Source organism: Chiloscyllium plagiosum, unplaced genomic scaffold (genome assembly GCF_037043375.1).
Source record: "Chiloscyllium plagiosum isolate Xiang-an unplaced genomic scaffold, Cpla_swu_hap1 HiC_scaffold_47, whole genome shotgun sequence".
In the NCBI taxonomy this organism is placed as follows: Eukaryota; Metazoa; Chordata; class Chondrichthyes; order Orectolobiformes; family Hemiscylliidae; genus Chiloscyllium; species Chiloscyllium plagiosum.
The window spans coordinates 19,137,154-19,162,420 of record NW_028270185.1 but is presented as its reverse complement, the minus strand read 5'-3'; the positions used below and the strand labels follow the sequence as shown (position 1 = coordinate 19,162,420).

The 25,267-nt window shown below is 44.5% G+C and overlaps 1 protein-coding gene across 2 annotated transcripts in view; it reads right to left on the bottom strand.

Annotated features, from left to right (window-relative positions):
• Positions 1 to 804: 804 nt before the first annotated feature.
• Positions 805 to 25,267, bottom strand: part of LOC122542883 (inositol-trisphosphate 3-kinase C-like) — a 79,597-nt gene continuing 55,134 nt past the window's right edge. For both annotated transcript variants that reach the window (XM_043681002.2, XM_087984077.1), the window contains exons 2-7: positions 16,609 to 16,708; positions 15,026 to 15,242; positions 8,823 to 9,027; positions 7,416 to 7,517; positions 5,943 to 6,014; positions 805 to 4,160 (exon numbers count right to left, since the gene is read on the bottom strand). In XM_043681002.2, coding sequence (XP_043536937.1) covers positions 3,957 to 4,160; positions 5,943 to 6,014; positions 7,416 to 7,517; positions 8,823 to 9,027; positions 15,026 to 15,242; positions 16,609 to 16,708 — 900 coding nt within the window. In that variant the 3' untranslated portion in view covers positions 805 to 3,956. The remainder of the gene's footprint in view (positions 4,161 to 5,942; positions 6,015 to 7,415; positions 7,518 to 8,822; positions 9,028 to 15,025; positions 15,243 to 16,608; positions 16,709 to 25,267) is intronic.

The following is a 25,267-nucleotide window of genomic DNA, read 5'->3' as shown; positions in this document are numbered from 1 at the left end:
AATATTCAATAGGAACAGAATAGAGAGAGGTTTACTGCTTATCTAACTCTACGCCGTACCTATCCTTAAGACTGTTTGATAAAAATTATGCGGAGGTATTCTAGTCTGAATTCTGCAATCAAATGTCTCATCTTTTTCCACTGCCATCAATCAAACTGATAATGATTTTAAATGTTTAAAGCAAGTCAGATAGTTCGAATGTGTGGCTTTCCACAACGAATGGGATAAAGGAGGATAGCATCTCCAGTTGAATAATACACTGGAGAAACTCAGCAGGTCTTGCAGCATCAAAAGAGCACTGGACTGGAAGTGTTAACTCTGCTTTTCCATCATATGTGCGGCCAGACCTCCTGAGATTTCCCAGCAATTTGTTTTTGTTTTGGATTTCCAGCATCCACAGTTCTTTGTTTTTTTTTTGCTTGGTGTTCTAAAGGAGGGTCATTGGACTCAAAACATTAATTCGGCTTTCTCTCCATAGATGTTGCCAAACCTGCTAAGTTTTTCCAGCAATTTCTGTTTGTTTCCGATTTCTGGCTTCCACAGTTATTTGGGTGTTTTTTTGAATGTATTGCATGTTTGGGCAAATTCAGACCAAGATCTCTAGGCTGAAATCATTGGGTAGTCTGGATTTGGTTTGTACCTGAGAAAGCAGGCAAATGGATCCGGAGTGCGTGAGTGAGAGCGTGTGTGTGTGTGAGTGAGTGTGAGAGAGAGAGAGAGTGAGTGAGTGAGGAGAGATAGACAGACAGGTGCTGGTAGTGACTTAAAGCATTTTGAAAAACGAAAACAAGGTCCACAGATGGGTAAATATGTAGAAATCCTCACTGAGGGTCAACTTTATTATGACAAAGAATCGGTTAGTTAACATTGTATGCAAATTCACCCAGCAGTACAATTTTAATGCAATATAAATTAAAAAAAACATGCATATTCCAGTATTTTCCAGCAATTGTTCATATACACAACAATATAAAGATGGGGGCTTAACACTTTTTTATGGATAGCTTTGTAAACAATGTGTGCTTGAATGTATTTGGACCTGGTAGGTAAGACCTCAACCTTACTTACAAAGGGTAGGGCTCTCTATTTGTGGGGAGTTATGGTTAAATCTAAGAGACAGCAGGACAATCAGGCACAGACAGCTGGCCTGGGTATGGAAATCAGTTTGGTTAATTGGTATCCCAATGTTTTATGGGGAGGACACTCAAGAGTCTAGTACTGTCAAAATCTACTGATCAACTGGTGGAAATGTTCTGAAGGCAGTATTTGCTCTCCCTGCAGCATTTAAGAAACAGCAAAGGCTAAGTGCTCAGACCATTGGCCATGCTGTTTTGACAGTGCTGTAACCAAGGTGAACCTCCTTTACCAGTTCTGGCCCATTTAGATGCAGCACACTGTCAGCTAGGTGCTGTACAAAGGCACTCTCTCTCTCTGAACAGCAGTACAAGGTCTCTAACCTTCAACTCATACTGGCAGAATCAATGAAACTTTTCAATCTAAACATCCCTTGGACAAGACGGTGGGAACTTGAAGGAAAGCTAACACAGTGTAACAGACTAAATTAACCCTTTGAAGGTCAAGTAGAATGCCAGGCTTCTGTCTCCCTGAAAACAAGGTTTCTAAATTATTACTACAAATGGTCTTCTGTCTTATTAATGAATAAAGTTCCTTCCTGCTGTCTGTGGCAAGAAAGAGAATAGGGAGAACTCTACTCTGATCACATTGTGTCAGAATCTCAAATATCACCAACAGAAAGCGGAGCTGCTTTTGTGCAAACCACTTCCCAACACTCTCCATTTCACACGTCACAGGGGACACACATGACAAGGTGTTTGTTTCAAACAGTAAGATGATTTGATGGTCATACAAGAATACACTGCCACCTAGTCAAGGGCAATTATGGATTAGCAACACTGGCCTTGCCAGAACTGCTCACATCCCAATAAAACTTTTTAAAATCAACTTTGGATTTTGAATTAAAAATGGTTCACCCCAGCACAGCTTCTCTGCTGGTTAATAACTCATTTTGCAGCCTCACCACCAGATCTGAGCCTGATAGTGGAGATAAAACCCTCACTCATAAATGTAAAAAAGTAGATAACAGAGGAAAAAAATCAGTTAAGACACATTGCAATTAAGATTCAGTATACACAGTCCCGTATAGTACAACAAATTCTTATACATAAGGCAAAGACCCCTGTAAAGAAGGTGAGGGGTCAGAAATATTTACAACGACTCAACTCAATTTTGTTCTGATAATTCAGTGCTTCCACTGGGATTATAGCGAGAAATATAGGTTTTACATTTCTTGCAGGTAGCTCTAAATCTGTTGATCTAGAAAGGATCTTTTTGAGCCAGTTAACAGATGGGTAGAGAGATCACTTGCAGCTGGTCCACACTCGAGTAAAGGCAACAATCAAACCCCTGCTTCCCCTATATATCCGCTTCAGGAAAATGTCTGTACATTAAAATATTTTTTAAAAACTGTAACAGCTGAGTGTTGCTTTAAGTGTGATGGCTATAACCATTGGTGTCTGAGCTATGCTGCTACGACAAGTCTTGTAGGTCCAAGAATGGATTAACTTCAAAAAACAAGACTACAAGAAACCCCAAAAGGACAGTGAGTGACCGGGCTGGTTACTCCACGTTTGTCTGTTGCTCAACATGGCCTAGCCCCTGTACTTGATCTACAGTCAGGCAGGCATTTCCTGCACAACTACACCACATGGAGAGAATGCAAGAACTGGTCCCACTTCAACAGTGCTGGACAGAGGTGCAGTAATGGATAAAAGGTACCACTGGTCTTTGTGTGTTTATAAAAACAAAAAGGTACTTCCAGATTACTCCCAGGACAAGTGGATTGATATACTGGTCAAGTTTCAGCAGAGTATCAGCCCAAATTAAACTCCAAAAAGAAACCAAAGAGGAATGGAAAAAAAATGCAGTAAAACTAGCCTCAGGAACAGAAGGAAACTGAGAGACTGGGTGTTACGAATGGGTAAATAGTCTGAAGAATTTTGTACTTCAGACTATTTACTTCCTACTCAGCTAAACAAGCCCTGCCCCCTGCTTCAAATCAAGTTCGGATTGAGAGACTTTTCTTACAATTGTTCTTTCACAAGGTTTAGACTGTGTATGTTATCAATGAGCATTTTCACCATCACCTGAACCCACCTGGCTTCTACCTAGCTTGACCACTGCACCAGAGGGAAGGGGTGGGAAGCTCTCGAGTTTATCAGTGCACAGTGCAGTAGGGTGTCCCTACAGGGAATTTCTCTTGGGTCACAGCATATCATACAAGTTCCAAAAATGACAAATCGAGGAATAATGGAAAAGCATTTCCAATCCGTACAAAAGCCACAGGTCTCAGTGCCAGTGAAAGGCTAGTGGGTTTCACAGCTGTTCAGTTCATCAGCTTTAAAAAGATTCAACAGATCCAGGAAATATCTCTGCCCTCTCCAATGTTTCTGCTCAAGTTCCATCTTGAAAAAAAGTGTTCACGAGCTGAGCATTTGCAGTGTCTGCTCTGCATTGACCCACATGGGGGAAATGTCCATAGTTCAAAGTTGAAACTCCTTCCTTCTTACTTTCACCACCGACATCAGAGGACAGGCAGAGTACTCAGAAAGGTCAACGTCACATCTTAGATGCAGCACATCAAATCCCAGAAATTACTCGTGTGGCCTCAGCTTATCTTTGTTAAGCCATTTGTATCCCATATCATCAAACCTCCCCCCACCCCCAACCCATGACTAACATCCCAACTGAGTGTTGCATCCCTCCTCTGTAACCACGACAAGTTTCAGAACTTGTCGGAGGTAGTGAAGGAGGGAAAGAAGTTTCCAAAGAATAGTCCAACCCACTTCACTCCCCATGTAGGGGGAGGCTGTATGTCATCCTGAAAGCGGCAGACTTGGCCGGCTGGGAATGGAAGGCCCGCAGGCTGCTAGGATGAGTCACTCCTCTATCATTTGGCTGATAATGTTGATGAGGTTGTCCATCCCCCACAAGTAGCCGTCCTCTCGATTGCCTTCCACCCAGGGCACCCTGTGGTTCAGTGTCCCATGGTCAGGTAACAGCACTGTCTTCCCAAAGTCAATCATCCAAACCTTCGCCAGCTCGGACTTGTCATGAACGAACAGGAGAGAACTTCCAACCACCTGGAAAGAACAAAACAGAAAGACATATTTCCCTGGTCAGGAGTCAGTCAGAAGAAATACAAGGAAGAGGCCATTCAGCCTGAAAAACATTGCTGTTGAATAAAATCATGGCTTATAGTTGATCTCAACCTGTTTTTCTCAGTCTTGCCCCATTTCCCTTCATTTCCATGTTGCCCAGAAGTCTTTTGATCTCAGTCTTGAACACACTCATTGACCGAGCATTCCACAACCCTCTGGGTTAGAACATTCCAAAGATATACAACCCCCTTAAGAAACTTCGTCTCTTCAGTCTAAAATGGCAGAAGATAATTTATAAATTTGCTTTTGGTGCATTCTCAGCATATAGCTGTTAATTAGTCCAAATTTATTGCCATCTAGAATGGCTTGAGAAAGCAGTGAATGACATGTCATCTTGCACTGCTACAATCTAAACCACACTTTGATATTAGGGGATGAAAGGTGAGAGAGACAAAAGAAGCCATCAGCTCAAGTGAACCCCAGAGGAGGAAGCAAGGAGGTGACTCTGAAGCACTCCATGGTTAGCCAACCCAATGACTCAAATTATTTTAATCAGCCCAGGAACCTAATAAGTGCAGAAACCATGAATATATTGAACAGTCTCCAAATCAAACTGTTGAGAAATCAAGAGTGTGTGTAGAGACTGCGCAGTCTTGTCTTAAGCAATTGTTGGAGAGCCACTCACACCCCAGCTACCAAGAGATATGGGGCAATAATGATAAGAACATAGAATCCCTACAGTGAAGATAGAGGCCATTTGGCCCCCTAAGTCTGCACCAACCCTCTGAAGAGCATCCCAACCCATCCCATAACCCGCATTTAACACAGCCAATCCTCCTAACCTGCACGTCTTTGGTTGTGGGAAGAAACTGGAGCACCTGGTAGGAACCACACAGATACAGGGAGAACATGCAAACACCACACAGCTAGTGTGGAATTGAACCTGGGTCCCTGGCACTGTGAGGCAGCATTGTTAACCACAGTGCCACCCAAATAACCTTCAAACAACAATACTTGCCAAGTCTCAAACATGGCATAAGTAAATGGGCAGAGTAACAACAGGAAACAGAAATACAAGCAGCAACTTAATCCTAACCCCAACTCAAAGATTAGGAATGACGTTGATACAAACAGATCAAATCAGGAACATTAAGTAGACAATTAAGAGGCTCCTGGACAGCCTAATTATATAAAAAGGTACAAAATCATGGGTGACACGGTGGCTGGGTGATGAACAATGTTGCCTCACAGCACCAGGGACCTGGGTTTGATTCGGGTAACTTCTGTGTGGAGTTTGCACATCCTGCCCGTGTCTACATGGGGTTCTTCCAGGTGCTCAGTTTCCTCCCACAGTCCAAAGATGTGCAGGTTCAGTCAACTCGCCATGCTAAATTGCCCATAGTGTTCGAGGAATGTGTTAGTTAGTGGTAAATGTAGAGTAACAGGGTAGGGGAATGGGTTTGAGTGGGATACTCTTCAGAGGGTCAGTGTGGCCTTGTTGGGCCGAAGGGCCTGTTTTCATACTGTAGGGATTCTAAGATTCTCATTCTAAGAAATCAATGGCAACAGCTCCATCAACACAGAACTTTGATTCTGAAAGTATCACAAACATTTAATTTTTGTTTCCTTGCCAGCTGCATCTGGGATTGCTGTACATTTTCAGCTGCAAATGTTTTTTAATGCATATATGGTTAATGTAGCAAACAGGGATGTTAGTTCACAGTGGTCTGTACGCTGAGTGGGTAGACAGGCAACATGCATTACCTCATGTGTGTTGAAGAACTCAGAGCCCTCCAGAGCTGCCCTCAATTCCTTCAACCGCGTCAAATAGTTTCTCTGCAACAGGACAATACAGGAATATTAGTATCATTTACATGAACAAAGGCAGGTGAGGAATGTGGAAGGGCAATTTGGGAGTCTCTGTGTATTGGTGGTGAATGTGCGTGAAATAGAGGAGGAACTGTCCAATCTCAGGCAGAGAAATGAGGGAGAAATCTGTGAACTCTGACATGAAGAAAGCAGAGACCACTTGGCTCCTTTAGTTTACTCTGACATTCATGGCTGATCTGGTGTGGCCTCCACTCCTCATTCCTGGTGTCCCCATAAGCTCGGTTCATCAATCCATCAAAATAAAACTCCACCTTGAATATATTCAGGATCCCAGCCTCCACTGGAGAAAAGAATTCCAAAGACTGACAACACAGAGAAAAACAAATTTCTCCATCATAAATGGGAGACTCCTTATTTTGAATTCAAGCTCCCTAGTGGAGGTCTGATAATGCAGAGCCCTAAGCTAATGTTCTGGGGAAACGAGTTTTGAATTCCACCATGGGAGATGGTGCAATCTGAATTCAAAAGAATAAATCTGGAATTAAATGCTAGTCTAATTGTTGTTAACTTTGTCAGTTGTTGTAAAATCCTATTAGGTTAATTTGTGTCCATTAGGGAGGGAAATCTGACATTTTTACCCAGTTCTGTGACTTTTGGCCCACAGTAACGTGATTGACTTTTATCTGCCCGCTGAAATGGTTGAATTCACCACTCCGTTCAAAGGCAACTGGGAATGGGCAACATGGGGCGGCATGGTGGCGCAGTAGTTAGCACTGCTGCCTCACAGTGCCAGAGACCTGGGTTCAATTCCTGCCTCAGGCGACTCTGTGCGGAGTTTGCACATTCTCTCCATGTCTGTGTGGGTTTCCTCCGGGTGCTCCGGTTTCCTCCCACAATCCAAAAATGTGCAGGTTAGGTGAATTGGCCATGCTAAATTGCCCGTAGTGTTAGGTGAAGGGGTAAATGTAGGGGAATGGATTACGCTTCGGCGGGTTGGTGTGGACTCGTTGGGCCGAAGGGCCTGTTTCCACACTGTAAGTAATCTAATCTAATGTCAGCAATGCCAACGTCCCAGAGGGTAAAGAAAACAAAAGACACTTTTTACTTTTCTAAGTGCCATTAAGTGTAGGCTCAACCTGCACAGCCCTTCCTGTAAGGCAACCCCTTCATTCCAGGAATCAGCTGAGTGAATCTTCTCTGAACTGCTTCCATTGCAAGTATACCTCTCCTCAAGGATGCCACAGCTGGATACAGTATTATAGCCTCACTGGTACAAGCTACACTTGTAGCAAGATCTACCCTTCCTTTACGCAACATCCCCTTGCAATAAAGATAAACATTCTATTTGCCTTCGAAAATGTTTGTTGCATCTGCATGCCACCCTGGTAATGGAGGATAGATAGTTACCAAGATGTTTCGATTGCTGTCCACAAAATCTTTCAGTGCTTCCATGACCTCCTCTTTGAGTCTGGTTTTCTTGAAGCTTGTGCTGCAGGAGCCATCAGCCTTCTACGCATATGAAAGAGAAACAAAAAGCCTTTAACATGAGTGAAGGCAGATGTACAGGTTCAAGTGAAATGAATGCCAGAGTCACCATTTCTATGGAGCACGATTCCCCAAACCCTGCTGTCTCCTCTTGCCCAACTGACTTCCCCAAAAACATCTGGCTGGTTTGGGACTCTTTTACACTGAGTTCTGACTGCCACACCTTAGGAAGGGTGTATAGGCCTCAGAGAAAGTGCTGCATAGCCTCTCCACATCTATGCTTGATTGACCAGGGTTAAGTAACAAGGAGGCAAAAGTGAGGACTGCAGATGCTGGAGATCAGAGTCAAGATTAGAGTGGTGCTGGAAAAGCACAGCAGGTCAGGAAGCATCCGAGGAGTATGAAAATTGATTTTCCTGCTCCTCAGATGCTGCCTGACCTGCTGTGCTTTTCCAGCACCACTCTAATCTTAAGTAACAAGGAGTCATCACATCCATAGACACACATACACATGGGTGTAATTACCCAAATGATTAAAGTGATAGGAGGAAAAACTTTTACAGGTAGCTCTTCTATAATACAATGGTTGCTTTAGAAACAGCGCTTAAAATGTTGGCAATATAATCGCATTACAGCCAACACACATTTTAGAAGTTGGTACTTTAGAAAGAATGTCCCCAATTCACCAATCACATTATAACAAATTTGCCTTAACAAAATGCATGTTAAAGCGGAACGACCTGTACATGTACTGAGTTTTTAATGTCAGGAGTGGACTGCAAGACGATGGAGCCATATTAAACGGAGGCATTCAAAAATGGACTAAATAGTTATTCACAAGGTCATAAGGAGGAACAGCACAATGGCATCAAGTGCATTGCTCCTTCTGAGAGCCAGTTCAAACAAAATGGGCTGAGATTCCAGGTTTAAGCCTTGAAATTAAAACAGGTTAAGCAGTGAGTAGATCTAAATGTTTAAGATAATAAAGGAAATAGTATAGAGCCAGAAACTTAACTACGGTGATTAGGGAATCTTACACCATGGGATATTGTCAAAAGATTAGAGACAGACATGTCTGGAGTGAAATTAAGGATTAATTCCATAGATAAAAGAGAGAGAGCCATCTTCTGCAATTTTACAATTCTAAGTCAATTATTAACTTTAAAATGGAGATGGATGGGGTTTTGGGACCTAAGGCATAGGCAGCTAGAGTCATGGATCAGCCATGGCAGATCTAGTTCCAGAAGGTGAGTGGTTTACTCCTTTTTCTAGCTTTCTCTGACAATGTTGATTCTTGACTGGCCCAGGCAGCCCCCCCACTCCACCTACCCTGATGCCTTCTATCCTGAATCCAAGTGTTGCAGTTGAACTGAGTGTCTCCCGCCACTGCATGTAACGTGGCTTCAGGACAGCTTTCTGCTCATGCTCCTCCTGCGTGGGGGCATTTGGATCCACTGCGATCATCTTCTCATACATGTCTTTCCGCAGTTTGGGCTTCTCACGAGCTTTGGTTAACTCTTCCTCAAGGTATGTCCTTCAAAAGAAAAGTTGAGTTCCAGTTAGAAAAACGTGAGGGCTAAACCAAAAAACATCACTATTTGTAAATATGGTTACTGTACACACTGTCCAGTTCAGCTCTCTCCTTCACCTCTTAATCCACATCCTCCAGCAACACAGTCTGCCTGAGAGAGTGCACACGCGCGCGTACATGTCTGCCTGCCTGAGAGTGTGCGCGCACATGCATGTCTGTCTGTGAGGGTGTGCGCGCGCGCGAGTGCATGTCTACCTGCCTGAGAGAGAGTGTGCACGCGTGGGTGCATGTCTCCCTGCCTGAGAGAGTGTGCACGCGCGGGTGCATGTCTCCCTGCCTGAGAGTGTGTGCGCGCGCGTGCATGTCTCCCTGCCTGAGAGTGCGCGCGCGCGTGCATGTCTCCCTGCCTGAGAGTGTGTGCGCGCGCGTGCATGTCTCCCTGCCTGAGAGAGTGCGCGCACGCGTGTATGTCTCTCTGCCTGAGAGTGCGCGCGCGCGTGCATGTCTCCCTGCCTGAGAGTGTGCGCGCGCGCGTGCATGTCTGCCTGCCTGAGAATGTGTGCGCGCGCGTGTGCATGTCTCCCTGCCTGAGAGTGTGCGCGCACGTGCATGTCTGTCTGTCTGTCTGTCTGCGAGAGTATGTGCGCGCGCGTGCATGTCTGCCTGCCTGAGAGTGTGCACGCGCGCATGCATGTCTGTCTGCCTGAGTGTGCGCGTGTGAGCGTGCATGTCTGCCTGCCTGAGAGTGTGTGCGCGCGTGCGTGGATGTATGCCTGCAAGTGTGCGTGCGTGTGCATGTATGCCTCCCTGCGAGTGTGCGCGCACGTGCATGTCTGTCTGTCTGTCTGCCTGCGAGTGTGTGCGCGCGCGTGCATGTCTGCCTGCCTGAGAGTGTGCGCGCGCGCGTGCATGTCTCCCTGACTGAGTGTGCGCGCGCGCATGCATGTCTCCCTGCCTGAGAGAGAGTGTGTGCGCGCGCGGGTGCATGTCTGCCTGCCAGAGAGTGTGCGCGCGCGCGTGCATGTCTCCCTGCCTGAGAGTGTGCGTGTGAGCGTGCATGTCTGCCTGCCTGAGAGTGCGCGCGTGCATGTATGCCTGCAAGTGTGCGCGCGTGTGCATGTATGCCTCCCTGCGAGTGTGAGCGCACGCATGCATGTCTGTCTACCTGCCTGAGAGAGTGTGTATGCCTATCCCCGGAAAGAGAGAGTTTGTGTGCATCTCTGTCTAAGAGTGCGTGCATGCTGGGAGTTATAGTAAAGAGAAAGAGAGGAGAGATCACAACTAGGCATGGAGCACACAGCTTGCAGTTACAGCAGAACATTGCACCATTCCCAGGACCTCTCTCACAAGGATCTGGGAAAGATAGTGAATTATGCAGCTGACTAGCAAAGGAACAAGCAATGGTTTTAGAGGTCACACAATGCCCTGCATTTAAATGTAGCTGAATGGAAAGTTTGAGGGTGCTTTGCAAACCACACATTTGCATTCTGGTCTGGTTTTCACAAGTGAGCATGCCACAGCCCCATGCTCAGATGTGTAAAGAAATGTGGCTAAATGCTGTTGCAGGCTCTTTAGAGTTCAAAGCAACAACTCCGCAGCATTTCTAGTATGCTACAACCAAAGCTGCAACAACTGAACAGGGAACAGACAGTGTTTCCTGTTTGTTCAAAACTCCCGTTTTGAAAATACTGCAGAGATTTAGTGACATCAGAGCACAGAGTGCCGATCCTCTCCTGCTTCTGACAAGATGCTGTCACTGTCTCTTGCTGTAATCTCCCAGAGACGCTTAGCCCCAGCTGGTCACTTTCCAGACCACAAGTAGAATCACAAGTAGTCCTCACACTCTGAGTATGCACTCACCAGAGAAGACATGGGGGTGGTGACTGAATCTTCACACTCTAATCCAAAGGGCATTCAAGTAAAGTAAAGCCTCCACTCCTGAGAAAAATGCCCCAGCCTGTTCAGCCTCTCCCTCAAGCTCAAACCCAATTCTGGTCACTTGAACTGTTCATTCTTTTATTGTGCTCCCATTCACAACTGTGCCTTCAGCTCTCCTCTGTATCTCTGTTGTTTTTAATATGCTGCCTCAAATCTCAGCCCAAGTTCACTAGCTGCACAAATAAGCAGTCAAACCAGGATCCCTGTGATCTGGATTGCTTCAAAAGCAGTGACCAACTCCAATTACAATCTAAACTAACATACATACAAATCCTTTGAACAAGGTTCTGAAATGATGCATCAACATATCAGGGCATTAAATTCTGAATTTAACAATTCACATTTATAATAGTGCCTTGAACTGAATAAAAACATCCTAGGATGCTGCACAGGAATCTTAGGAAGCAAAAGTGAACATACAAAAGGGAGAGATTTGAGGCAGCATATTAAAAACAACAGAGATACAGAGGAGAGCTGAAGGCACAGTTGTGAATGGGAGCACAATAAAAGAATGAACAGTTCAAGTGACCAGAATTGGGTTTGAGCTTGAGGGAGAGGCTGAACAGGCTGGGGCATTTTTCTCAGGAGTGGAGGCTGAGTGGTGATCTTATATAGAGGTTTATAAAATCATGAGGGGCCAACATCTTTTTTAGAATGGAAGACTCAAAACTAGAGGGCATAGGTTTAAGGTAAGAGGGGAAAGATTTGATAGGCACCTGAGGGGTAACTTTTCACAGACAGTGGTGCACGTATGGAACAAGCTGCCACAGGAAGTGGAGGAGTCGGATACAATTACAACATTTAAATGGCATCTGGATGCATATATGAATAGAGGAAATGAATAGTTTAGAGGGATATGGGCCAAATGCTGACAAATGGGATTAGGTCAGATTGGGATGTCTGATTGTCACGGACAAGTTGGACCAAACGGTGTCTTGCCATGCTATATGACTCTACAGTTGGAAGAGGGTAACCAAATTCTGGGTTGCAGGGTTGATGGGAGTTACAAAGATCTCAGAAATTTACATAGTGGGTGAGATCAGAGAAAATCAGGGAGAGTTGCAAAGCTGGAGGAGGTTACAATGAAATGCCACAGTCAACGCTCACTGCTAGCTGTCACTTTGTAAAACTAAGAATACAGTACAGGAACAGGCCCTTCAGCCCTCCAAGCCTACGGCAACACATTTTACCCTTCCATACTAAGACTGTCTTCACTTCCAGGATCCATTATCCTCTATTCCCCTCCTATTCATCCAGGTGCTTCTTGAATGCTGCTACTTTGTCTGCTTCTACCACCTCCCGTGGCAGCGCATTCCAGGCACTCACCACCCTTTATGTGAAAAACATACTTCTCACATCTCTTTTAAATGCCCCCACCTGCCGCACCTTGAACCTGTGTCGCCTGGTAATTGACCCCTCTACCCTGGGAAGAAGCCTCATACCGTCCACTCTATCTATGCCATTCACAATCATATAAACTTCTATCAGGTTGCCCCTCAACATTCTGCTTTCCAGTGAGAACAAACCCAATCTATCCAAACTTTTTTTCATAGCTGAAATCCCCCAACATCCCAGTAAACCTTTTGTGTACCCACTCCAAAGTATCCACATCCTTCTGGTAGTGTGGTGACCAGAACTGTACGCAATATTTGCCTAACTAAAGCTCTAAAGCTGTGTATAACCTGTCTAGCCTTGTATTCATTGCCCCTTCCAATGAAGGCAAGCATGCCATAGGCCCTTTTTAACTACCTTATCAAACTGCGCTGCCACCTTCAGTTATTTGTGGATCTGCACACCCTGATCCATCTGCATATCAATATTCCCAAGGATTCTGCCATTCACTCTATAATTTCCAAAATACATCACCTCACATTTGTCTGAATTTTACTCCATTTGCCATTTTTCTGCCCATGTCTCCAACTGATCTATATCCTGCTGTATCCTCTGACAATCCTCCTCCCTATCTACAACACCACCAATCTTCGTAATGTCCACAACCTTACTAATTAGACCAGCTACATTTTCCTCCAAATCATTTATGTAGACCACGAATAGCGAGGTTCTAGCACTGATCTCTTTGGAACGCCACAAGATACAACTCCCCATTCCAAAAAACATCATTCCACCGCAACTCTCTGTCTCCTATGACTCAGCCAGTTCTGTATCCATCTTGTCAGCTCATGCCAATACCATGTGACTTCACCATCTGTACCAGTCTACCAGTTGGAACTTGTCAAAATCCAGTGGACAAGATCAACTGCTTTTGCCTCATCAATCATCTTTGTCACCTCCTCAAAAACACTCGATCAAATTAGTGAGGCACGACCTCCCCCACACAAAACCATGCTGTCTATCACTAATCAATCCATTTGCTTCTAAATGCACATAGATCTTGTCCCTAAGAATCTTTCCCAATAACTTCCCTACCACTGACATGAGACTGACAGACCAATTATTTCCAAGATTATTCCTGTTGCCCTTCTTAAACAATGGGACAACATTGACTATTCTCCAGCCCTCTGGGAGATCACCTGAGGCCAAAGGGGATGCAAAGATGTCTGTTAATGCTCCAGCAATTTGTTCTCTTGCCTCCCTCAATATTCTGAGATAGATCCCATCAGGACCCAGGGACTTAACTACCTTAACACCTCTTCCTTTTTAATAACAACTTGGCTTAGAGATTCGACACTTCCTTCCCTGAGATTATCCTCCTCCAATGCCTTCTCTTCATTCAGGACATCACCTACCTCTTGAGGCTCCACACTCAGATTCCCTTCTTTGTCCTCAAGTGGGCCAACCCTTTCCCTGGCTACCCCCCTTGTTTTTTATATATGTACAACAAGCCCTGGGGTTCTCCTTCATCCTGTCTACTAAAGACTTTTCATGACCCCTTTTAGCCCTTCTAATTCCTTGTTTAAGTTCTTTCTCACTTTCCTGATATACTACAAGGGCTTCGTCAATTCTCATCCACCTCGGCCTTACGTATGCTTCCCTTTTCTTCTTGTCCAATGTCATAACTTCGCTGGTCATCCAAAGTTCATGTAGTTGTAGTTCTGTTCACCGAGCTGGGAATTTGTGTTGCAGACGTTTCGTCCCCTGTCTAGGTGACATCCTCAGTGCTTGGTAGCCTCCTGTGAAGCGCTTCTGTGATCTTTCCTCCGGCATTTGTAGTGGTTTGAATCTGCCGCTTCCGGTGTCAGTTCCAGCTGTCCGTTGCAGTGGCCGGTATATTGGGTCCAGGTCGATGTGCTTATTGATTGAATCTGTGGATGAGTGCCATGCCTCTAGGAATTCCCTGGCTGTTCTCTGGCACTCATCCACTGATTCAATCAATAAACACATTGACCTGGACCCAATATAACGGCCACTGTAACGGACAGCTGGAACTGACAACCGGAAGCGGCAGGTACAAATCACTATAAATGGCGGAGGAAAGATCACAGAAGCACTTCACAGGAGGCTCCCAAGCACCGAGGATGTCACCTAGACAGGGGACGAAACGTCTGCAACACAAATTTCCAGCTCGGCGAACAGAACCACAACAACAAGCACCCAAGCTACAAATCTTTTCACAAACTTTAAAGTTCATGTAACTTGCCAGTAATGCAATTCCCCCACCCCTTTTATATTCCTTTTTATTACACCTGAAACATCTAAATCGTGGGACAATCAACTGCTCGTCCTGTCCCTCTTTTGGCCAAGTCTCCATATTCGCAATAACGTCATAGTTCAAAGTACTAACTAAAGCTCTGAGTTCATCTGCCTTGCCTATTATACTTCTCGCATTGAAACACATGCATTTCAGAGACCACCTCCCCTGCTCTTTCCAGCAGCGTTTCCCTGCCTGTTCATGTTCTTGGTCGTGTTTGCCTTGTCCTCAATTTCTGCATCTACTGCCCTACTCCTCTGGTTCCCACCAAACTAGTTTAAACCCTCCCAACTACTTGGCCAAGTAGCCCCAACTCAAAGGACATCAGATGTAACCTGCCCACTTTGTACAGGTCCCAGTTTTTAGTTCAAGACTCAGAGCATGAACACCCAGAGTGATAACAGGGTAACTTACCGCACACCCATCTTACAATCCATGATTGAGGGTGAGTCAAACTCTGATAACAGGTCGTCCATCTGGTTATAGCTGTCTCCATCTTTGTCCACCACTCCATAATATCCTGGCACATAGGGGCGCAGTAAAGAATCCTTCATCAAGGATTCCAAACACTGATGCTCGCATTCACAGTACTTCTTCAGGATCTTACCATAATCTCCAGCTTTAAAATTACCTGAAATAAAAACAGCAGCTTTGTGAAACACCATTATTCATCCTTCAACTGTTCACATTTCTGCTGCCGTCTAACTCACTCCAATATCCTAACCTCAACCAGCCCCCAGATTATTCTCACAGACAGGGCTTGACCTGTGAGGGACAGCTCTTGAAAGTGGAAAAGGGGTCTGCTATTGATCTTCTCCTGATCTTCTCCCACTGCAAAGGGACTGTAAATTCCTGTCAAATACAACTAGACTAATTACATTTGAGGCTCAAGTGTGTGGCAGTCCCAATCTTGAAACAGAAGTTGGTGACTTCAAATACTATTCCAGAGAGACACAAAATCTAGGCTGATGCTCTCGTGCAGCACTGAGAAAGTGCTATCTGGTCAACGTTCCTTCCTTTGAACAAGACATTAAACCAGGGTCGCAGCTGCCTTCTGTTGCAAACGTGTCACATCTCATTCCTCATTCCAAATACAAGCAAGGAGTTCGTCCCAGTCAATATTTATGCCTCAACCAATAGTTTATCTGATCCCCATCATATTGCTGTTCGGAGGATTGCACTGTGCAGAAAGTGGCTAACTCATTTCTTGTCTATCACAATTGGTGTATTCATTGGGTGTAAAGTACTTTGGGGTATGCTGAGAGCATGAAAGGTATCACCTTATTGTTAGCTTTCCCTCTGATGACAACCAAAGGAGTAAAAGCCCTTCAGCAATGTGAAATTCCACCTTTACAGCATATCTTCACAGGGAGATTACACAAGGATAAAAGCTTCACTGTTCTGGAGCTAGCTTAATCATTGGTGCTAGCTTAATCATTGATGCTTACAATGGGCAGCCTACTCTTATAGAACCTTGGTTACTCTCCTGACAGAAGTCTACAAAGTCATAGGACGTAATCAATCGAATCCCGGTGTGGTCAATCTCATCCATCAATTTCTACTTTCGATTTGCATCTAACTCTGCCTCTTATTGGTACAACTCTACAGTGCCTAATGAGATATCACATGCTTTAACCAAGAGCTGAAGAATAATGCCAACCTGTTTGATCAAAAGGAACGTCAATAGGTCTAAGTCTAACCTGACACAAGCCGAGTCTCCATTTCCAGCTAATAAACACTGATCAGGAGTGGAAATCAGAGCCAGTGCATTGATTCCTCTCTCCTCAATCTACTCCAATTAATCCAACAATGCATCTCTCCCAATGGTACCCAGGTTGCAGTCAAACAAACTGGATATGGAGAGTCATCACTGTTTGCACCGCCCCAAGGGAACTGGCCAATGAGCTATTAGGAGAGCTAAAGCTACTTTCTAGTGCCAGCCATTCTCCTAAGTAACGGAGCTACCCACTGACAGAGAATGTTCAGGGTGAGGTTACCTGCATGTCCTGCTAATTGTACCCACGGATAGCGCTTCTTGAAGGAGACAACAAATGGGGACCAGTGCACCATAGTCTTCAGCTTTTTCCACGACTTATTCTGCAAAGGAAAACACCAATTAAACAAAAATAGAATTACAAGATCTGGAGTGACCCTCTCCCACACTACCTCATCCCAAGATCACTAAGACCCACCCACTTCCCGGTTCCCCCACCACCCGAAAACCTTGTACACCTGAACCGCCTCACAAATCACTAACAATACCTCCCCCTGCAAAAACTATTGATGTACCTGTCCCACCCTGAAAGCCATCAGCATCCCTAGCATACTCACAAACACTTCCCCCACCCAACTCCTCTTTATTTTTTAATTCATTCATGGGATGTGGGGCTCGCTGGCTATGCCAAAATTTATTGCCCACCCCTAGTTTCCTTTGAAGTGGTGATGAGCTGCCTTCTTGAACCACTGCAGTCCATTTGGTGTAGGTACCCCTCTGTTCGAGATAGGGTTCCAATGGGTGAACTCAGATGATAACGATAACAACTTGATCTTATTCAATGGTACCCGAGTGTTTATGACAAGACTGAAACAGAATTTAACACAGGGCTAGAGAGACAGAGATAAGGACAAATGGCCATTGCTTGCCTAAATAAGTTGGATTGAAAGAACACTTTAATGGAAGACAGAGCTGGGGAGATTTAGCAATAGATAGATCGAGCGTTGGTTGAGGCATCTGAAAGTTATTCCACCAGTTCTACTTATCACTTCAGCCCTGAGTAATTAGTTTACTCTGCATCAAGTGAGTGACCTCAACGCTGGAGCAAAGAAAATCTGGGTACGCAAAAGGTCAGAATTGGAGGAGCACTTTGATCTTAGAGGGTTACATGGGGTTGCAGGAGGTTTATTTATGTATAGGAGCAAGTGAGGAATGCCGATGTTGGAGATCAAAGTCGAGAGTGTGGTGCTGGAAAAGCACAGCAGGTCAGGCAGCTTCCGAGGAGCAGGAGAATCAACATTTCGGGCATAAGCCATACATAAAGATTTACTGATGTATGTGTATTGGGGGGAAAAAAGTGTATATCTGGCATCGAATCATATAAAAACAAGATGAGACTTAAAGCTTTTGTAAGAAACCTTTACTATTAACAAATCAATCTGACATAATTGTCAGTGACAAGCAGTCCTATATGCATTTATGGACACTGCTGAAGTTAATGCTCCTCAATCTTCCGCAAACTTCAACACTCTCTTGGAACATTCCCCTACCTTATAAACAAGGGCTACACAAATAGCAGGGAAGCCATGAGTGTTTATAATGAATGCTTATAGCCTGTGAACATTTGTTTTGAAGACATCTGCAATCAATGTCACAGCTAAAAATTGTGCATTCCCTTGTGGTCTGAACTCATTTAAACCTTTCCAGCATTGTCTAAGCTCAAAGGTAAACACAGCTTCTTACTCAAGCTGCAGCTTCACTATTGGAAAGCCAAACACATGCAGCAATTCTCAAGAGGGTCCCCCTTGTCCTCACTTTCCACCCCACTAGTCTACGCATCCAATATATCACACTTAAACACTTCCGCCAATTCCAACTAGACCCCACCACCGAGAACATTTCCCCTCCCCACGCGTCTCTGCCTTCTGCAAGGACCGTTCCATTCGCCATTCCTTTGTTCGCACGACTCTCCCCACTGGTACCTTCCCCTACAACCGTAAGAGATGTAAAACCTGCTGGCACACCGAGCCCTCCCCGCTCCCCCATTTCCACCCAGGACCCCAACCAGACCTTCCAGGTGAGACAGAAGTTCACCTGCCTCTCCTCCAACCTAGTTTAGTGTATCCCGTGCTGCTGATTTGGTCTTCTCTACATAGGGGAGACCGAACGTTAACTAAGGGCACGTTTCCCCAGCAGCTCAGCTGGGCCCATAAGGGCCAGCCTGACCTCCTGGTCGCTGCCCATTCCCCTTCCCACACCTCTCTTCAACATGTCCATCCTTGGTCTCCTCCATTGCCACAATGAATCAGACAGCAAATTTGAAGAACACCACCCCATCTTCCGCCTGGACAGCCTACAGCCCAGGACTCAACATAAAGTTCTCCAATTTCAAATAACCTTCCCACCCATCCCCCGACTCCCTTTCCAATCCTGTCTCCTCCCTTCCATCCCAACAACTAACCGGATTCATTCTTCCTTGCGACCAACCAGGTCATACCCACCAACTGTATTGACCTATCACTACCTCACCATTCTGTCCCTCTCCCCACCATAACCCTTTCCCCTCCACCCCCCCCCCAACCCCAAGCTCCATTCCTGAAGATGATTCATAGCCAAAACGTCGACTTCTCCCAACTCCTGATGCTGCCTGCTTGTCTACTTTGGATTCCAGCATCTGCAGTTTTTTTTGTCACTAATGCATCTCATCCCAGCACGACCTCACACAGAGGTCTGGATATGATGCTGTGCATTCCCATGAATCTGACTTCAGCCAACTCATTCCCCTTTGTGCGAGTGTCCAAAACAATACACACACAACTTCCCATATCCAATGTGGGCAGCCCTCAACATATACATGCTCTCACAGCCTCACAGGGAGGCTACCACATAGTGCAGGATGAGGGTGTTACTGTTGTGGTGCGATCTTACTTAGAAATGTGCATTTATTCTGCACTAAATTACATTGAACTGTGCAATCGACAAATATTTGTGTTCCATCATTTAGTTCCTCCAATATTAGTTAACCATAATTTTGTACCAACTGCAAATATTGATAATCTCTTCACACTGGAGTCCAGATTATTTAAATAAAGTCGAAAGAGTTCAATATTAATCCATGTCAGAATACTGACCAGGAAATTTCAACCTTTCAGTCACCACAAATGAATGTCCTTTAAGCAGTTCCTATTCCTGCTACTTGGTGCCTTAACCTCCATCCATGAACACTCTACTCCTCTCCCCACTGTCTACCCGGGACTGCTGTGCTGCATTCTACCCAGTAACTGACAAGTCCAGAATCCACTAAGTCATTCCCTCAAAGCTGCTTTGTTAAAATGTTTTGTTGAACGTGTGACCCCAGTTTGGAGTCTCACCCCTTTTGATTGTGCAGTGATCCTGGAGGCACATGTGTGGGCATTGGAGTTCAGAGTCAGCTCAGCTGGAACATCAAGTGAACAAACTATCTTTTGACATGGAATGATCAGAGGTTGTCTTTTCAGCTGCCTGGGCCCCAAACACTGGAATTCCCTTCTTAAACAGCCACCTCTCCACCTTTCAGACACTCAAACCTCTTTCATCAACCAAAACCTTGGGTTGCCTCTCCTAATACTTGACATACCTTGGTGTCAAATCTTCTTTGTTAACACCCTTGTGAACTGTTGCTGGGATGTGTTTGGGTATACTGAAGTTGTTGTGTACTTTTAAGTTGGATGAGATACTGAGGATCTCTGATAGCTGAATCCGATGGTTTACTCAGTTCAATTAACAACCCACTCTATAACTCCACAGGTTCCGTGACCAACCAGTTCTCCACAAAGGGCAGCCCTGTTAGTTCGTCCACAGGAGTTTGCCTGAATAGGTCAGCCTGTTTCACAAACAACTGAGACATGCAGTACTTGCACATATCGGGGTTCCCCGACATTCGAACACTTATGAATGTGATCTTGTGAACTGCTCTGTATTTTAACAAAGTCAGGTCTACAGGATCTGGCTGGGTGCCAACTGTCATGACGTCCTTAGCTGCTAGCGCTCAGAACATTGCTTATTTCATTGTGTGAACAGCCCTCAGATTGCAGATCTACTGCTGATATTGTGCAGTAGAGAAGGAATGTTTCATCCACGTGAGCTCAGGCCTTTAGGAGCCACAACTATTCCTTTGTTGAGAAGACAAGCAATGAACTGGAACATGTTGACAACATAGCATTCCTTTGTTGGGTGGTATGGTGCTTTGCTTGCACCTCAGGCAGCAGTCTTCTTCCTGCGACACTGTACAAAAAGTGAGACTGAGGAAGGTTTTGCTCCCTTGGTACCCCAAAAAAGGGTATGTTAGTAACTGTGCTACACAAACAAGACCATCTCAACAAAACTGCATTTAAATAACACCTTTAACATACCAAAATGTTCACACACAAGCATCATCAACATTCAAACTCACAAGGCCTCTTAGGGCAGAAGATGTAAAGTCCATCTAAAAGGCAAGTTTTAATGACTATCTTAAAAAAGGAAAGAGTGGCAAGATAAATTAGGGAGGAGACTTTCAGACCTTAAAGCCTTGGCAGGCAGAGGCACACTCACTGCAGTGGAGTTACAATTGGGAATGTTCAAGACCACAATCTAGGAGCGCAAATGTCACAACGTTTCAGGGTTAGAGGAGATTAGTGAAAAAGAGGTGAGGCTAGTGATTCCTCTTATCTTTCTGGTAGCATGGGCCTCCAAGATCTGTGCATGGTAGCGACTTCTGGTGTCAAAATTGGCATACCAATCATCACACGTAGAACCTTGGAGTGGTTGCACATGTATGCAACTTCGAGGGAAGGTTGGGTGAGACCAGGATGTGAATTGTAAAAGAGACATCAATTGATCACCGAGGAACCACCATAGGTCAACGAAGGCAAGTGTGAAAGAGCCAGTGAAAGCAGATGGAGAGCAAAGGACACCGAGGAAAAGAGGGAACAAGGTATGCAGGTGGAAAACAAAATAAAAGGAGGAAGCAAGAGAAGCGACAGCAGGTAAGGAGGATCATCTAGAATTGCTAGTCGTCATCACTATCCTGTTCCCTGTGCTGACTAAGTGAACCTCACTGCTGCCTGAATTGCTGTGTTCTTCCAGCACCACTAATCCAGAATCTGGTTTCCAGCATCTGCAGTTATTGTTTTTACCTAAGTGAACCTCATGCTGAGCAGCAGAAAACAAACCTGAAAACATAGGAATGCTGACAAAATCAGGTGGAAATGGTGTGATAGGTGGTTTGGGTTAGACACACACAGGAGTTTACTGGAAGGTAGGGAGGGGTGTGTGTGTGTGTGTTTGTTTTGGGTGGCACAGGATTTGGATTGGATGTATTTGCATGACAATAGCCATAATCCACAAATACAGATTAGCCAGTGGAACTAAATTTCATATTTAATCAATAGGGGTTTTGCTTGCAGAATGTGATGCAAGAAATGCAAAGTCAGAAAAAACACCCACAGCCTACTCTCAAACCAACAAATTTATACAGTTCAGCCAGCCAGGATAAGGGGCAATACAGGATATGTGGGACAGGGATGGGGGGAGCAAGGCACTTTATGCCCCATCTGACAGATCCGGACTGTCTCACTGCATTATCATGCTGCCCTGCCCAAGCCGAGTGCTGTCTGCTCTCTGCAACTTGCCTGCAACCTAAGTGATGACACATCTTTTCCATTACAGCCTATTTGTGGTTTCTGCGGATCTCTCAAGTCTTTTTTTTTTGTGTAACACAATAACATAAGCACAAGTTGCAACAAATCTGGCAGAAACCACATCCACATGGATGCTTTTATTTTCAATCTACACAGCTGTGAACTGACATATGGATTTAACAAGACCTTCAGGGTCTGCTGGATTGATAAAATTCCATTTGCAGCCAGGTCAATGAGTTCACATATCAACACTAAGACGTGTTGGTCAAGCTACTTTCTGACAATTTTAAACCAGGAATTTTCAAAGAAACAGGAAAATCTTCTTGAAACAAGGTGGCGTTTGTATAAACAAAATGTATTTATACAGTATCTTTAAGATCATAAAACATCCTAGGGCTTATGGAGGAGGAGGATGACAGAGGCAGTATCTAAAGGCAAGGACACATTCAATGCTGCACGATAAACAGGCTGAATAAAAAAGCATAGCTTTCAAGACACTGAGCAGATCTTAGGTTGGTCTTTTGCCTTTCCCTAACCAGTTCTGCAACATGTGTCAACTGATACCCCACATAAAAATGGCTAAAACAAACACATTCGGTGCAAAGTATTCTTATAAACCCGGTCCCCAGCATCCAACAAATTAGTAGAGCAGGCAGATCCCTTGCCCTTACATTCATCAACCAAATCTCGCAACTACTACACCAATCTGATGCAAGTAAGAGATCAGAATTCAATAGAATGACCACTTGAGAAAACTTTTGAGACCCCCTGCACTCATCACACAACTCCTCAAGGAGGCCATACGATTCCTTTTTGTCTTGAAGCTCCAGCACAAGCTGTGATCTAATTAATCTCCCACCTTCACTCATTCCCATTCTTATTCCAATCAGGCATATCATTCCAGATCATCGTAACCTCATCATGTAAAACCCTCTGGCTCTTTTGTGAACACATTAAATGTGTCTTTCTGGTTAACGACTCTGTTTCCAGTGGAAGCCGTTTCCTCTTAATTACATTATCAAAACTAAGCAACATGGATTGCAATCAGGAACTGGTCATTAGCAGGCTGGACCCAGAGGTGAACGACAACAAAAACATGAAAATAAAATTAAAGCTGTTATTCAAGAATGGAATTCCGTTCTCCTTACCATTGACTCGGTTTCCACAGAGTTATATTCTCAATGTCCATTAACACAGCATGCTTCTTTAGTATCAAAAACACTGCTTAGGCAGGTCTCCTAAGTGCCACGAGCATTAAACAGAGCCTCAGCAGCACCAGACATGCTCCAGGAATAAATACTTCAACATTCCCCTTCGGCCAATTCAACCTAATAGATGCTCTCAGTCATAACACAAAATGGACAGGATGAAACATTTACCAGTTTCACTAGCCACAATGCAAGGCTCTCTCAGCTGCCCAAGAGAACACTTCGTATCCCTCCTCTAGACGACAGTCTAATTAAAAACCATTTCATCAGTGAAGCCCCACTACTTACCGCGACTTGACAAGATTTCAGAAAAAAGTGATTTCAACAATTTTTTAAGCGATCACAAATCCTTGAAGATTTTTCCGCAGTAGCCAAGGGTTTCAATAGATACTGTACAGAGAAGGCAAGCCCAACGAGAAATAGAGAGGGAGTTAAAAAGTCATCAACCCAGATCAAAATCACCAAGGGCCAAAATCAAAGAATGCGCCGAGACAGCTACTGCACAAGGTATGTCGCCACAGTTAATGCTGCAGCTTCCTGGTTTTATCCCATGTCTCAGGGAACGTCAATGAGACACTCCCCCTCAGTCCATGAGGGAAAGCAGACTGACGGTTGCAGCGACTCATGACTGGGAAATGATGTCAGAAAGCGACCTTGGCTCAGCATGTTTGTTTTCACTCACATTTCACACTTGGACAGGATTAGGCCACAAGAGTTTCAGTCGATCCAGTCAGAGTTTCTGCTGTACTATCAGCCTGAACTGCCCCTGCCACTCAAATGAGAGAGAGAGAAAGATTTTTTTTCTCCTCTGCAAAGAGAACTACACACTTCCAGTTTCTGTGGAATGACAATGACTTGGCAGCTTTGAGATGATTACTCAAAAAAAAATTATGACAGAATAAGATTTGATCATTCTGCCCCTCTAAATGAACAGTCAACTTCCTTACACAGAGGATTTGCACTATGTTACTGGACCATTGCCTAAGATGATATATGTCAGTCACTGCATTACAGGGAGATTGGTACTGTGCAGAATAATAAAATTATATCTAAAGCTTCTCTTCGTTCAGAACTTGTACAATCACTTTTTTTGTAATGTGCTCAATTCAAATCACAGGGCTGATAACTGCTTAATGCCTAGGCAAGTTGCTAATCCAGATCCTAATTAATCAGCTCAGAAATTTTTTTATGTTACTACAATGAGTTCATCGATTCCCAGAAACAATTTTCTCAGCACTGCCGCAAAGACTTTGGGCAGACAAGTATTGATATGGAGCCTTTCACAATGTTAGGCAGCCCACAGCTCTTTACAACCAATTAAGCACTTCTTGAATGGCAATGTCTGTTGTAATCTTAGAAATATGGCAACCATTCTGCACATAGCAAGATCCTACAAACAGAATGTGGTAAAGATCAAACCAACCATTTTAGTGACAGTGGCCAAGAGCCAAACAACCAGGAGACATTGTCCACTAAAAACTTCCACTAAAATTAGTTCAGAACATTGACCAAAGTTGTCAACGTGATGTATTCCACCTCTAGGCCCCATAATGACTACAGTTATGGTACAGAGACCAGCATTCAGAGAAATGAAAAACCAAGTATAACATGATACACGAATGACTACCTACTCTAGCTGTGTGCATACAACACCAAAACTGCAGTCACATGGAGTCTGGGGGACAAATGATACATGAGCTTTCACGAATTGTTAAGGTGACACTGGGTAAGCAGCTTCATATCCTAACTAAAAAGGCAAGATCAGAAGCTGCTATGTGGATAAAGAAAGTGTTCATTTGAAGGCTGCCTTAATTGATGAGCACAGCATTGCTGAATGGCCTGGCAGCTGCCCAAGAACATACAGGCACAGTCCCAAAGATAGATAAACTCAATTGAAAAGGTTCAACTGAAGAGTGTTTGGGGCAGTATGCAGCATAGATTGAGACAAAAAGCAAGGTTAATCTTCGCACTGACTAAAACCAGAAGAGCTGAACCCAGGAACTCTAGGTCGGGGATCTCAGGGATCGAGTCAGTGCTTGCAATACCAAGCCATGGGGAAAACCTTAAGACTAGC